The following is a 14,699-nucleotide window of genomic DNA, read 5'->3' on the forward strand; positions in this document are numbered from 1 at the left end:
TTAGCCACCTTTTGCGAGTTAAAATCTAGCCCTCCACAGACCCAAGCTGGAGGGATTCAAGATCTCTGACAATGTCTGATGGAGTTAAACTGTCGAGGAAATCGGTGCTTTTCAATCAACCTGCCACAGTTTTACTACATAATGCAATACTGGTAGAATACCGTCGGAGACCTCAGAAAACACCTGTGGAATACCTTTGCTTAAAAACTGAAATTACCTGAAAGTTAAATGTAAATAAACAGACATTTGGCACTTCGGGAAGGGGCGGTTGTTGCCTCTTGTATAAATGAGTGAAAAGAATAAAATATTTTTGGGAACGATCACCAATCTTTAAATCAATTTCCTCCTTTTTTAAAAAAAAATCAGATGCGTATCTTAGCAGCTGTGATTTTTGTCGGCAATTCTCATCCCTCCTGTTTCCTCGTTCCCTTTCTAGCTGCCTAAAGTTTGATTTTGATGTATTTTACATCTGCCAGCCATAGTTTAATCAAAGCGAGTTGTTGTCTCTTAAAGACAGTGGAAGAGAGCAGGAAGTTTGGCAGGGCTTTGATGGGACAGTCTTCTTTGCTGGGAAACAGCTGCTCAGAGCTAATGATTCGCTTCTTGCAAGTGTGTTCAACACCTGGCATGCTATCTGGCCGTCCCAATGGAACCTGCGAGGTTCGGGCTGGCTTAACTCTTAGGCTACGCTAGCTTGTGCTCCAGCGGCCCCTGAGCCAAATAGGTTGTTAGGACTGGAGTTGCCCAGAGTTAACATAAAAAGTTAGTTCAATATTTCATGGCCCCTTAAAGTATTATTAGGTCATTTACCCTCTTGACTGGTGTTTGTGAAGCAAAGATCACCAGTGTTGAAGCAATGATTCTTCAACATCAACTTTGTTGGACTGGTCATGTTGTGTGGATGCCTGATGATTGTCTTCCAAAGCAACTACTCTATTCTGAACTTATAAAAATGGAAAGCGTAATGCTGGTGGTCAACAAAAGAGGTTTAAAGACTCTCTCAAGGCAAATCTTAAAAAAAATGTAGTATAAACACCGACAACTGGGAAACACTGGCCTGCGAGCGCTCCGGTTGGAGAACAGCCTTTCCCAAAGGTGTCATGGGCTTTGAAGACACTCAAACTCAGGACGCAAGGGAGAAATGTGCTAAGAGGAAGGCACACTTGGCAAATCCACACCGTGATCAACTCCCGCCCGGAAAACAATGTCCCCACTGTGGAAGGACGTGTGGATCCAGAATTGGCCTCCATAGTCACTTACGGACTCATTGTTAAAACCGTTTTTATGGAAGACCATCTTACTCGACTACGAGGGATCACCAAAGAAGAAGATGATCAGTTAACCACAGTTAACCTTGCCATTTTTTCTAAGGGTTAATAATAATAATAAAATAAACTGCAGTAGCGGCAACAGGCAAATGTTCACAACCTGAATTTTTGCTCTTAAAAGTGCTGAGAGTTGCAGGTGGTGGCTCTGCGGGGAAATGTCGAAGAAAAATAAGGCTGGTTTTCCAGAAATGTAAAAGGTTGTGTCCCACTCTGCTTATCTGCACTGAATTTGAAACAGTGTTTTTGTTTTTTTTGCATGTGGAATTGTTTTGAATTTATTTATCGTTGATCGTTTCTCAAACAATTACAAGATTGCTTCTTTGACATCTTTCATGGGAAGTTATTCTTAAATGGAATCAAAGAAATAAACAGGGCCTGTTGGATACATATCAGTGTTCAGAATGCACCTTACTGGCTGTGTATGCAATTATTCCGGGGGGGGGGAGTATTACTCAGATGCATAATGTGCAGGTAACATAAGAGAATCCCTTTCACTTCTTGGAAAGGTGAGATAAGAAATGTTATTAATGATTTATCTGACTCGGTATGATGCAACTCTTCCCGCTTCTCCCCTCTATTTTATTTTTTAATTTTTTATTAACTCTTTCTTTGTCGCCCAGGGCTGTTCACAAGACCTCCCCGCCCACAATCTTGTTTTAATTTGATTATCAAGGGAGCGTTGTGCGAAGGAAAGTAGCCCTGCAAGGCTCTGCATGCCAGTCCCGAGAAAGAAGAACGTTATGAAAGAGAACAAAACTCTTTAAATCTAAACTTCTTAGGCCTCCAAGTACAAAACAGGCGTTTGGAATTGCCAGCCCAAAATGCAGCTTGTTCTTGGTGGGTGAGAGAACGACGGAGCAGATGTTGAAAGATGGTGAAATAGAGAAAGTAGGACAAGCCTTGGAGGATGGGGCAGAATCTGACTTAAGCAGAAACATGAACTTTTCTTCCCTGTCCTTAAATTCTGGTCTTCATTGCTGAAAGGGAATGGCGAGGCCTCGAATACAAGCCACAGTCCCTTTGGACGTCCCAAATATTTCATTTTCGTCACCATGTCTCTGCATATTCTCCAGGCACCGCATGGTATTAAGTCTCCGTTTGATTGTTCCCCAGCTTTTATCCCCCATCTGTCGCTAAAATCTGGGCTTGCCTGCTTTCCCCCTGTTCCCACCCACCCTATCCGCCCGTATTTGAAGCCCCCTTTTGTAGACTGGGTACAGGGGTGGATTTCTGCCATTTTGACTGGAACGATGTAGCTGCTGTTTTGCGGGGTGTTTGGAGACGAGGATGAAACAAGTTACCCAAACTCCAAAGCCATAGCGGAATGGAATCTGGGGTGTAGACCGTATGTAGAAAGTTCTCGTGCAATTTCTGCCAACACACACAGACACACAAACACACACACAGAGAGAATTGTCGCTTTGCTCTTTGGGTAAACCAGGTCATTGAGAGCTTATCCCCCTCCTCTCCTACCCATAAAGCCCTCCCTGACATGGGGTGGCAAACAGGACAGGCTCACATGCCATGAGTAACATGGGAGAATTGTAGCCAATGTGTGTGTGTATTTAACAGCGTCAACGGCAAAAGCAAACTGGAAAGCGTAGCAAGGAAGTGCAAATCCAATTTGATTTTGGGAATTGGGCATATTCAGATGTGGACAGCATACAAATTGCTGGTTGTGGTGGGGGGAGTGTCGCCAAAGTTTTAGAGAGCCGTGGCTTCGAAACTCTCTTCCCCTTCCCCAACCTTGGTTTAAAATGTAAAGGGACCCCTGACCGTTAGGTCCAGTTGTGGCCGACTCTGGGGTTGCGGCGTTCATCTCACCTTTAAGTGTAAACCCACGTGTATTGGCTACTTACTCTAATTTACAAGGGAGCCGGTGTACAGCTTCCAGGTCATGTGGCCAGCATGACTAAGCAGCTTCTGGCGAACCAGAACAGTGCATGGAAACGCCATTTATTTTCCCGCCGGAGTGGTACCTGTTTATCTACTTGCACTTTGACGTGCTTTCGAACTGCTAGGTTGGCAGGAGCTGGGACCGAGCAACGGGAGCTCAACCCGTCGCAAGTCCTAGGCTCTGTGGTTTAACCCACAGCGCCACCCGCATCCCTCCCCAGTGCCTAACAAACCCCAAATTCCTCCTCTCGACACCATCATCTCATCCGCACGTTGAGACCGCAAAGCTGTGCCTGTTTTCAGAGCATTAAAATGAGCAGCGAAAGAGTAATAATTAAATCAAGCTTGCTGGAAATGCCTAAGGAAGGTGATGAATGGAGAGCTGGGTTGTCTCTTACTGTTCAGGGTTTTCCCTTTTGACTTTTTATTAGCCTTTTCTCCTCCAGAGCAGACACACTTAACCATCCTGACTCACTAATTGCTGCCACGGTCTATTGTGGTTTTCACAAATTAAACAAACCGCACGTCATAAACCCACGTGTATTGGCTACTTACTCTAATTTACAAGCCTTGTCTCAAAATGAGCCACCGCTGGCTGAGTAGGAAGTTTTTGAATAATGGGGGAACGGTGTGTATTTTTAGGAAGGCGAAACACGAGCCTATTGCTCCTCTCCCCCCTTTCTTAACAAACCCACCCATCCTTCTGATGTCTCTCCAAAGACTTTCCTGAAAATTTTAACGAACACCCTTTAATTATATGAGATTAATGCTGTTAAAAGAGAATGAGGATAGGAAAGGCCGGGATTTAATCTCTTAGCCAGACAAACGCATATGACTCCCAGATGGAAACCGAGCATCTCCTCTCATCTGTGTTGCTCTTCGGATGTGATAAATGTCTGTGTCGCTCACCTTCCCTACCGCCAAACTGAAGCCTGAGTCAGGGCTGGCAGTAAATGCAACGGGAAGGAGTAATGCGAGCCAGCAGTAGTTTTCATGCAAATAACACCCCCACATCCTAACATTGTTCCAATGTTTAAAGGTAAAGGTAAAGGGACCCCTAACCATTAGGTCCAGTCGTGGCCGACTCTGGGGTTGCGGCGCTCATCTCGCTTTATTGGCCGAGGGAGCCGGCGTACAGCTTCCGGGTCATGTGGCCAGCATGACTAAGCCGCTTCTGGCGAACCAGAGCAGCGCACGGAAACGCCGTTTCCCTTCCCGCCGGAGTGGTACCTATTTATCTACTTGCACTTTGAGGTGCTTTTGAACTGCTAGGTAGGCAGGAGCAGGGACCGAGCCACAGGAGCTCACCCCGTCGCTGGGATTCGAACCGCTGACCTTCTGATCGGCAAGCCCTAGGCTCTGTGATTTAACCCACAGCGCCACCTGATAGGTAACCACCTTCAAATATCTCAAGGGCTGCCACATGGAAGATGGACCATGGAAACTGCTGCTCCAGATGGTCGGACCTGAACCAATGCGTTCTCATTACAAGTGATTCCGACTTAATATCAGGAAGAACTTTCTGACGCTAAGAGTTGTCTGACATTGGAACGGACTCCCTCGGAAGGTGGTGGAGGTTTCTAAGCAAAGGTCGGGTGGCCGTCTGTCAGGGGTGCTTTAGGTGTGGTTCCTGCACTGCAGGGGTTTGGACTGGATGACCCTTGAGTTCCCAATTCTGTGGTTTTTGAGGTCAATGACGACTGGCCTAGCTAAACTCAGCTGCTGTGACGACTGCTGAGATACAGCACGTGCAGTGCTTTGGAGTTCTTGTGTAAATGATCACTGCAAAATAATGACGAATCATTCCATCTTCCAAATCTGCAATTCTGTGATTCTGTGCTGAGATTCCTGCATTGCAGAAGGTTGAACTAGATGACTCTGGAGGTCCCTTCCAACCCTAGAATTTGATGCGCTTCACCGGGAAGGTGCCCTGTAGATGTTTTGGCTGATAGGAATTGTGGCCTAGCCCATCTAAGGGCACCAGGTTTGGGGGAGACTTCCCACAGGGGTTGCCTGAGCTGCAAGCTGTGCCTGGGTGCCCTGCGGTTTGCTTTCATGGCAGGGCTTCTGGTCCTCTGCTTAGCCGCGAACATCAAATGAGGCTGTGTGTGCATCTTTGTGGAAAGAACACAATGCTTATTTGAAACCGGCCTTTTGGCCTATATTGAGCTGCTTGTTTTACACAGCGTAATCCTCTTTTTGAAACCTCCATATGCAGGGAAGGGCCACAGGGATTATGTTCTTATTGCTGCTTTTAATCCCAAGCGCTGAATAATACGAGCACAATAAAGACCTAAACGTTTTAAGTGACATATAATAACATAATCCTGTCTCGCAATTTGGGGGGAGGGAGGCGAAAAGGCTTCGCCGCTACAGGTCGCTTGGCTGGACAGCTGCGTTGAAAGGCAAATTTCAAATGGGCTGCTGTGAATTGTGCAGATCTCGTCACACTTCCTGCTTCGGTCACATGAGCCGTGCTTGCGCGTAAGGATAAACCAGGGTTTAGTGTGGCATGCATGAGCCACAGTGGGTCTTTCTTAGTTGTTCGCGTCTCCTTGTCCCACATAACTGAGAGGAGAAACTCAGCAGCTTCCACTTCTGCTTTTAGCTAACCATGGTTTGCTGTGCCTTTCGAACCCAGAATTGCTGTTAAGGCTAACCACAGTTAATTTCAAAAAGCCTCTTAAAACTCATCTCTTCGCCTAGTCTTTCCCGAGGGTTAAATCTGCTGTGTTGACGTATTAAGATGATCTGCAGATTTGCGACGCATTTTGCACTTTCCTTGGGAATGTACATTCTACAGTTCTTTTCACGCTATTTACCACCATGATGGTTTTTGCCACTTAACATTGGTGTTATAATCCCCTCCCCGCCGATAGAGAAATACATATATAAAAGCCAGCTTCAGAAACCGCTGTTTGATGCCGGCTTCTTTGAAATTAGCCATAGTTAGCGCGAACCACATTTTTGTTGTAACAGACCGCACAACAAACTTCAGTTAAGCAAAAGCCCCCAGTCTTCCACTTTTCTTGGAGGCACGAAGTTTGCTCCGTCTTTGCGACGTTCCTAGCGCTGCGCCTTACCAATGCTGCTATTACGGTGCTTTTCTCTGTGTGCCTGTTGACTCTTAATCGGGTAAGAGCAGAGCAGCAGCGGTCAAGGTCAGATCATTATGCCAGGAGACAGTCCAAGGGAAACAGATACCTTGAGAGCTGAACGCCGTCTCCCCTTCTAAGCACAAGTGGCCAACGGGAGAGGATCTGCAATTCATGTTTTGTTCCTGCGACTCTCTCTGTCTCGCTGTCCCTTCCTCCACCACACACTCCTGCTGCCCAGAGGCGGCTGGGAAAATGTCAGGGTCAGTCTCCTTACTCCTGATGAGGGAGATGCCGGGGTGTTTTGTGGCTGATATTGCTGGTTCCTCTTTCCCCCAACCACCCTGCAGTCTCATCGTGGTTATCTCACATTGGGAATGGCATTTGGATTTCCGCAAACAGCTTGCCTTGGGAGAGGTGGTCAGCGCTTTCCCTGAAAAGCAGGGTAAAAATATAATCAATTGGGAGGCAGTGACACACACAAAAATGAGAGCACACTTTGGAGACTAATCTTCTTGCAAACAGGGCTGGGCAATATATCAATACCGTCCAAAACCGTTTTGAAGTCCATAATAATAATAATTTATTATTTGTACCCCGCCCATCTGGCTGGGTTTCCCTAGCCACTCTGGGCGGCTCCCAACAGAATATTAAAAACACGATAAAACATCAAACGTTAAAAGCTTCCCTAAACAGGGCTGCCTTCAGATGTCTTCTAAAAGTCAAATTGTTGTTTATCTCCTTGACATCTGGTGGGAGGGCGTTCCACAGGGCGGGTGCCACCACCGAGAAGGCCCTCTGCCTGGTTCCCTGTAACCTCACTTCTCACAGGGAGGGAACCACCAGAAGGCCATTGGAGCTGGACCTCAGCGTCCAGGCAGAACGATGGGGGTGGAGAAGCTCTTTCAGGTATACTGGGCCGAGGCCGTTTAGGGCTTGAAAGGTCAGCACCAACACTATCCATATCCATGATACCGGTTTCATCATTCTTGACCTGGCAATATATTGTGAATCATGATGTGTGTGTGTTTGTGTTGTGCAAAAATCACAATGTGGGGGAAACCGTGAAGCCAGCCAGTGCCTCTGCATAGCTCCATCCTTATTTCAGACATTGCGATATATCGGTACAGTGGTACCTCGGGTTACAGATGCTTCAGGTTACAGACTCCACTAACCCAGAAATAGTACCTCGGGTTAAGAACTTTGCTTCAGGATGACAACAGAAATCGTTCTCTGGCGGCGTGACAGCAGCTGGAGGCCCCATTAGCTAAAGCGGTACCTCAGGTTAAGAACAGTTTCAGGTTAAGAACAGACCTCCGGAACAAATTAAGTACTTAACCCGAGGTACCACTGTACATTGCTATGTTTAGCTGGTGATGTATCGCGATGTTGGAAGCCAGATATCACCCAGCCCAACTTTCAGGATTTGGATTTCTGCAAAACCTGTGGGATCTTGACCCTGTCGTATCTGTGATCCTATACAGTGAAACCTCATGTTACGTACCATCCTCCTTGCGAACGCTTTGGGTTATGAGCTGCGCTAACCCGGAAATAGATGCCCATTGTTGCGAACTTTGCCTCGGGATGCGAGCAGAAGTTGTGCGCCGGCAGCAGCGGGAGGCGCCATTAGCGAAAGCGCGCCTCAGGTTAAGAATGGTTTCGGCTTAAGAATGGACCTCCGGAACGAATTAAGTTCGTAACTGGAGGTATCTATTTTCTTGGGTGTATCGTGCCATAAGTCTTTTACTTGTCTCTTCTGGAACTTTGTCCTGTGTGCGGAAATGCCTTTCTTCTGACAACCTGGCGTATCTGCAGAAAAAAACCTGATTATTGAAAGTGATATTAAAGCGAATACTTTTGAAGATTTGTATCTTTGTCAGTGACCAGAACTGTTGTCTTGTGAATTTTTAAACTTGTGATTTCTTTTGCACTTACAAAAAATAGAGAGAGCAAGGTGTTAACCTGTTATTTTCCTTCTCTCCCTCTTCTACCCCTCCTGCTTTTTCCTTGCATGTCCCATGATGTTCCTGTTTCTGAACTGTAGGAGCCAACCCAAGGTAAGTCTTTTCCAATTGCACTTTGGAGCCTGGTGTGTGTGTGTTGGGGGATGTGTGGAAATCCTGATATTTATTTGCCTTTGGATTCTGTGCAGAAAAAATATTTACCACTTTCTTTCTATATGTGCTCACTGCTACTGTGCAAGGAAGGGGAAACAAAACATTAAAAGCTCTTCGCTCCAGAAGCACCATTGGCAGCCAAGATATGAGTCACAGGAACAAATGACAGCATGGTCACACACTGAACGCTGGGGGTTGTGGATGAAAGATTGTGTTGTGTGGGGTTTTTTCTTCTTCCTATTAAACCACACAAATCGTTTCCTCCCATTTGCACAGCGTTGGAAAGTTGCAGTTGCTGCCTATCAGTATTCTCTCTCTCTTCTTCTCCAAAGGTTTTATTTTCGGACAGTTTCCTTTGCAGCGTTTTAAAGAAGTTGCAGGCCCAAAGGGGGGAGGCAAAACAGCCTTGAATGGCTGTGTTGCAGTGGGTTGGACTGGATGACCCTCGGGTCCCTTCCAACTCTGCAATTCTATGACTAGGGAAACGAGAGGGTGCTTAGAGTATGTGGGAACGTATCCTCATGGAAGCTTTGGTCAAGGATTTTTTGTTATCGGGGTGGAGTTGTGTGGTGAGCACACACCTCGGTTGTTCTGTCAGGCAGAGGGCCTTCTCGGTAGTGGCCCCCGCCCTGTGGAACACCCTCCCACCAGATGTCAAAGAGAAAAACAACTACCAGACTTTTAGAAAACATCTGAAGGCAGCCCTGTTTAGGGAAGCTTTTAATGTTTAATAGATTATTGTATTTTAATATTTTGTTGGAAGTCGCCCAGATGGGCAGGGTATAAATAATATATTATTATTATTATTATTATTATTATTATTATTATTATTATTATTATTAATATCCTATCATCCTCACTCGCTTTCTCAGTCCATTTCTGAAAGGCTGCAGAAGTGCATGACTGCAGATTCCAGGCGTGCGGGTTGCTGCAGTCAACACTGGTCCCTGCCAGATTGAGCCTGGGTAGCAGGGAGCCCCTAAAATCTTGCTGTAAAATAGACACAGGGAGGAATTGCCCCAAGAATTGACATTGCCAGTCCATCAACCTCTAGTCTAGCCTTATTCCAAGTCTGGGTTCCCAGTTGTTGGGCTCCAATTCTACAATAATAATAATAATTTATTATTTTTACCCCACCCATCAGGCCCAGTTTCCCCAGCCACTCTGGGCGGCTCCCAACAGAATATTAAAAACACGATAAAACATCAAACGTTAAAAACTTCCCTAAACAGAGCTGCCTTCAGATGTCTTCTAAAAGTCAAACTGTTGTTTATCTCCTTGACATCTGATGGGAGGGCGTTCCACAGGGTGGGTGCCACCACCGAGAAGGCCCTCTGCCTGGTTCCCTGTAAATTTGCTTCTTGCAGTGAGGGAACCGCCAGAAGGCCCTCGGTGCTGGATCTCAGTGTCCGGGCTGAACGATGGGGGTGGAGACGCTCCTTCAGGTATACTGGGCCGAGAGCATTGTTCAGTGCCTTAATGATGGGAGCTGTAACTTTGCAGCATCTGGAAGACCGCAGGTTAGCTGCCAGTGACCTACATGGAATGTTGGCTGCAGTTAAGCCGACCAACCCAGATGTTTCCAGACTACAACTTCCATCTTCCCTGGCCAATGAGCTGGCTGTGAATGAGGCGAGTTGGGAGTCCCAACAGCATCTGATCAAACAGGGTTTCCCAAACTGGGTCTCCAGTTGCTTTTGGACTCTCATGATCACTGGCTCCCGGTGGAGTACAGGGTCAGATTTAAGGTGCTGGTTTTGACCTTTAAAGCCCTTCACGGCCTAGGACCCTCGTACCTACGGGACCACCTCTCCCTAGAGGTCCCAGGTTCTAAGGAAATCAGATTAGCCTCAACCAGACCCAGGGCCTTCTCAACACTGGCTCCGGCCTGGTGGAACGCTCTGTCTCATGAGACCAGGGCCCTGCAGGATCTGATTTCTTTCCGCAGGGCCTGTAAGACAGAGTTGTTCCGCCTGGCCTTTGGCTTGGAATCAATTTGATTCCCTCCCTCTCTTCATATTTTCCTTTCACCTCTTGTGATGGAACTCCTCTTTGGGGACTTCCCTGGCTTTCTTCTGGCCCATGTAGGACAAGTCTGGAAAGATAGCCTTGGCGAAGACTTGATGTTTTCATCCCTAAAAATTTTTTTGATTTGAGTTTCCATTGAAATGAGGCTGTATTTTAATGTTTTAATGTTGTATTTTACTCTTGTTTTTAGATTGCATTTCAATCAATTTGTTTTTATATCGGGTGTTAGCCGCCCTGAACCCGGCCTTGTCTGGGGAGGGCGGGGTATAAATAAAATTTATCATCATCATCATCATTTCTAGCTAGCAGGACCAATGGGGAGGGATGATGGGAACTGAAAAACACCGGGAGACCCAAGTTTGGGAAACCCTGTGATAGAAGAGCACTGCTTCGGTTAATTCAAAATGCACAGCCCCTTTTGAAGTTTAGCTACTGAGCAGGAACCATACACATCCTAAACTTATCGTTGGACAACCGCGTATTGGTAGCTGGGTGTCTGTTTTCCGTATGGCCTGTTAAGCTGGTTAGATTGTTCACCTCGTAAAAGTAAGACTTTCATAAGATGACTCTGGTTTGTCTCTCCGCAGGTCTTTGCCTACGATCACTGCTTCTGGTCTATGGATGAAGCTGTCAAGGAAAAATATGCAGGTAGTATTTCAGGGCTGAGATACAGACCTAGTACTGATCTAGCAAGGAACACGAGGCAGGCACCACAAATAACCCAGGGATACATTTTAAATAAAAGGGCACATTCTACTCATGTGAAAACACGCTGAATCCTGTCCGTCGGCCGGATTGAGAAGGCGGTTGGGCCGGATCCGGCCCCCGGGCCTTAGTTTGCCTACCCCTGCCCCAGAGAGTATGTGGCGCTCCCCCACCTTAAGGGTTAACACGGAGATTCACAGCAGAGGCTGAAAATTACCTGTGTTCATACCAACATGGAGTCTCCTGTTACTTCCTGAGAAATCACCAGTCTGAGCAGAGGAATGGTGGGTGGGGCAGAGGGGCTGCTGAACATTTTCCCAGTCATCCTTTTCCCAGCTCAAAATTTGCCCTTCCCAAGTTGCTTCCAAAGTTAAAAAACAAAATCTTACCAAGTTTGGCTGCGCACTGATGCAGGATGCAGGCATGGCAGCCAAGGTAAGCGACCATGTTTTCTTAAACTCTAGTTTTTCCACATCCTCTGTTTTTATATAGGCTCTGTATGATCACAAGGATTTGCTTAAAAGCCTGCAGGGTGACTGACAAACCATTTTTATTTTTATTTTCTTAGCGAAAAAAGCAGGCACTTCTACTGAGCAAGAGGAAGTGGTCTTATTATTATATTATAAATTATATTATTATAAGAATAATAATTATATATTATTATTGTGTTGTTGTTATTATTATTATTATTATAAATAATGAAATAATAATACTACAGTGGTACCTCAGGTTACATAAGCTTCAGGTTACATACGCTTCAGGTTTCAGACTCCGCTAACCCAGAAATAGTGCTTCAGGTTAAGAACTTTGCTTCTGGATGAGAACAGAAATCATGCTCCGGTGGCACGGCGGCAGCAGGAGGCCCCGTTAGCTAAAGTGGCACTTCAGGTTAAGAACAGTTTCAGGTTAAGAACAGACCTCTGGAACGAATTAAGTACTTAACCTGAGGTACCACTGTAATAATAATACTTGCACATCTTCCTTACATCTCCTCAGCCTTGGTCCTTCTACAGTCAGGCTCCGAAAGATGAGCTTATCTGTAGCTCAGGCTGGATTCAGACACAGAGAAACAGTGTAGCCTAATGGGTGGAGCTGAACCTGGGAGACCCGGGTTCGAATTCCCTGTTCGTTTGCCAAGCTCCCTGGAAGACCTTTGGCCAGCAGCTATCTCTCAGTTTGGCCTTCCTAGCAGGGCAGTAAGGTAAAGGTAAAGGGACCCCTGACCATTAGGTCCAGTCGTGACTGACTCTGGGGTTGCAGCGCTCATCTTGCTTTAGTGGCCAAGGGAGCCAGCGTACAGCTTCCAGGTCATGTGGCCAGCATGACTAAGCCGCTTCTGGCAAACCAGAGCAGGGCACGGAAACGCTGTTTACCTTCCCGCCGGAGTGGTATCTATTTATCTACTTGCACTGGCGTGCTTTCGAACTGCTAGGTTGCCAGGAGCAGGGACTGAGCAACGGGAGCTCACCCCGTCGCGGGGATTCGAACCGCCGATCTTCTGATCGGCAAGTCCTAGGCTCTGTGGTTTAACCCACAGCGCCACCCGCGTCCCTAGCAGGGTAATGGGTGAGGGCAAAACCACGTAGCCCTTCCCCTCCCTGCAAGACTTCCTTGGAGGAAAGGTGTACTAAATCCCAAGAGAGAGGGCCCACAGTCCCAAGTCCATATGCTGCCTTGTCGTGATCCATTCTGCGTTGGTGTAAACACAGATTAACACAAAAGGGACTTACGGGAGACTTCAGCGCGATCAGAATAAAGATCTGCCCTGCAGCTTCCGTCCTTAAAGACTTCATTTGCTTTGGACACACATGAAAGACGTTAACAGTTCTCATATGATGCGTCTTGCGGCGTGTTTTGAAGTCCTGGAGGGCCTTATCAAAGGAGGTTTACGACTTCTTCCTCTTCTGACCGAGCCATTTGAATCTTTTTGTTCTAATTTTAGGCCAAGACGTTGTTTTCCAGTGCCTTGGGGAGAACATTCTCCAGAACGCTTTTGAAGGCTACAACGCCTGCATCTTCGCCTATGGACAGACCGGTAAGCGCTTGCCCCTTGGGAGGGTGGAAAAATAAAATAAAATAATAAAGTTTCTGATTATATGAGATTACGCTTTGGCAGTTTGGTTAGACCCTACCACCACCACCACCACCCCGGGTTGCCGGACTACGACTCCCATCATCCCTGACTGCTGCCCCTGCTGACTATGGATGATGGGAGTTGTAGTCCCACAACATCTGGGAGCCCAAGATGGAGGAAGGCTGATTTAGCGCAGCCGCAAGGGACAGAAGCCAGGATGGGGCTAGAGAGAGATGAGCAGATCCTCCTTTGCTGAGCAGTTGGCCATTGATTCCTAGGCCTGAAAACTGTGTTCCGTTTGGGGTTTTGCTCTGCTTCTGGGGTTGTTTTTTTAATATATAATTTTTTTATTCATTTTTCTTTTTCATTCATTACATACATCTCAAAGTCTTAACATTTACTATATATTCCTCCCTCCCTCCCCTCCAGGGCTTTCCCCAACTTCCGCTTCTGGTTTGTTTCACCCACTTTGCTACCTCCTAACAGAAAAAGTTATTAATAACATAACATCAAACCTAAAAACATAAAGGTAAAAGTAAATACACCATAGTATTTCTCTAACTTCTAGACATTTTCTAATACTAATAGTGTGAATGTTTATTTAAATCCTGCCATCGAGTCTATTGATTACTTTGTTTCTGCAAGTATAATATACCGTATTTTTCACTGCATAAGACACACTTTTTTCCTCTTAAAATCTAAGGGGAAATGTCTGTGCGTCTTATGGAGCGAATGTGTGGTTCATGGGGCTGGTGGGGGGGACCTGGGTTTCCCCCGCCAGCCCCAACCTGCTCTTTGAGGCTGGCGGTTTGAGGCAGCGCTTCCCCCCACCGCCAGCCCCACAAGCTCGCGGAGCAGCAGGAAGGCTGCGCACCTTTCCACTGCTCCCTGACCTGTTTGAGGTCAAACATTAAAAACTTTAAAACATCAAACATTAAAAACTTCCCTAAACAGGGCTGCCTTCAGATGTCTTCTAAAAGTCAGATAGTTGTTTATTTCCTTGACATCTGACGGGAGGGCGTTCCACAGGGCGGGCACCACCACCGAGAAGGCCCTCTGCCTGGTTCCCTGTAACCTTGCTTCTCGCAATGAGGGAACCACCAGAAGGCCTTCAGAGCTGGACCTCAGTGTCCAGGCTGAGCAATGGGGATGGAGACGCTCCTTCAGGTCTACTGGGCCGAGGCCGTTTAGGGCTTTAAAGTTCAGCACCAACTCTTTGAATTGTGCTCAGAAATGTACTGGGGACCAATGTAATTCTTTCAGGACCGGTGTTATGTAGTCCCAGCGACCACTCCCAGTCACCAGTCTAGCTGCGACTACAGCAGGAAAGGCCAGAGATCAGTACGGTGGCACCTCCAGTTGCGAATGGGATCCGTTCCAGAGGTCCGGCCGTGTTCTGAGGAATTTCCAACCAGAGGACTACTTCTGCGCATGTGTGCAGTGTGGTTTAGCACCT

At 46.7% G+C, this 14,699-nt stretch overlaps 1 protein-coding gene across 7 annotated transcripts in view; it reads left to right on the plus strand.

The window, feature by feature from the left end:
* KIF13B (kinesin family member 13B) overlaps positions 1-14,699 on the plus strand; it is a 196,976-nt gene that overhangs the window by 49,928 nt on the left and 132,349 nt on the right. For 4 of the 7 annotated variants that reach the window (XR_014545790.1, XR_014545791.1, XR_014545792.1 and 1 more), the window contains exons 3-4: positions 11,052-11,112; positions 13,112-13,204. Coding sequence is in view for 3 of the 7 variants with exons in the window: in XM_083604747.1 (XP_083460873.1) it covers positions 11,052-11,112; positions 13,112-13,204 (154 nt within the window). In the remaining 4 variants the exon portion in view is untranslated. Of the gene's footprint in view, positions 1-8,363; positions 8,377-11,051; positions 11,113-13,111; positions 13,205-14,699 lie in introns of all 7 variants that reach the window. The other 3 variants (XR_014545793.1, XM_083604745.1, XM_083604746.1) reach the window with 1 other exon arrangement.

Source organism: Podarcis filfolensis (genome assembly GCF_964270895.1).
Source record: "Podarcis filfolensis genome assembly, chromosome: 3".
Taxonomy (NCBI): domain Eukaryota; kingdom Metazoa; phylum Chordata; class Lepidosauria; order Squamata; family Lacertidae; genus Podarcis; species Podarcis filfolensis.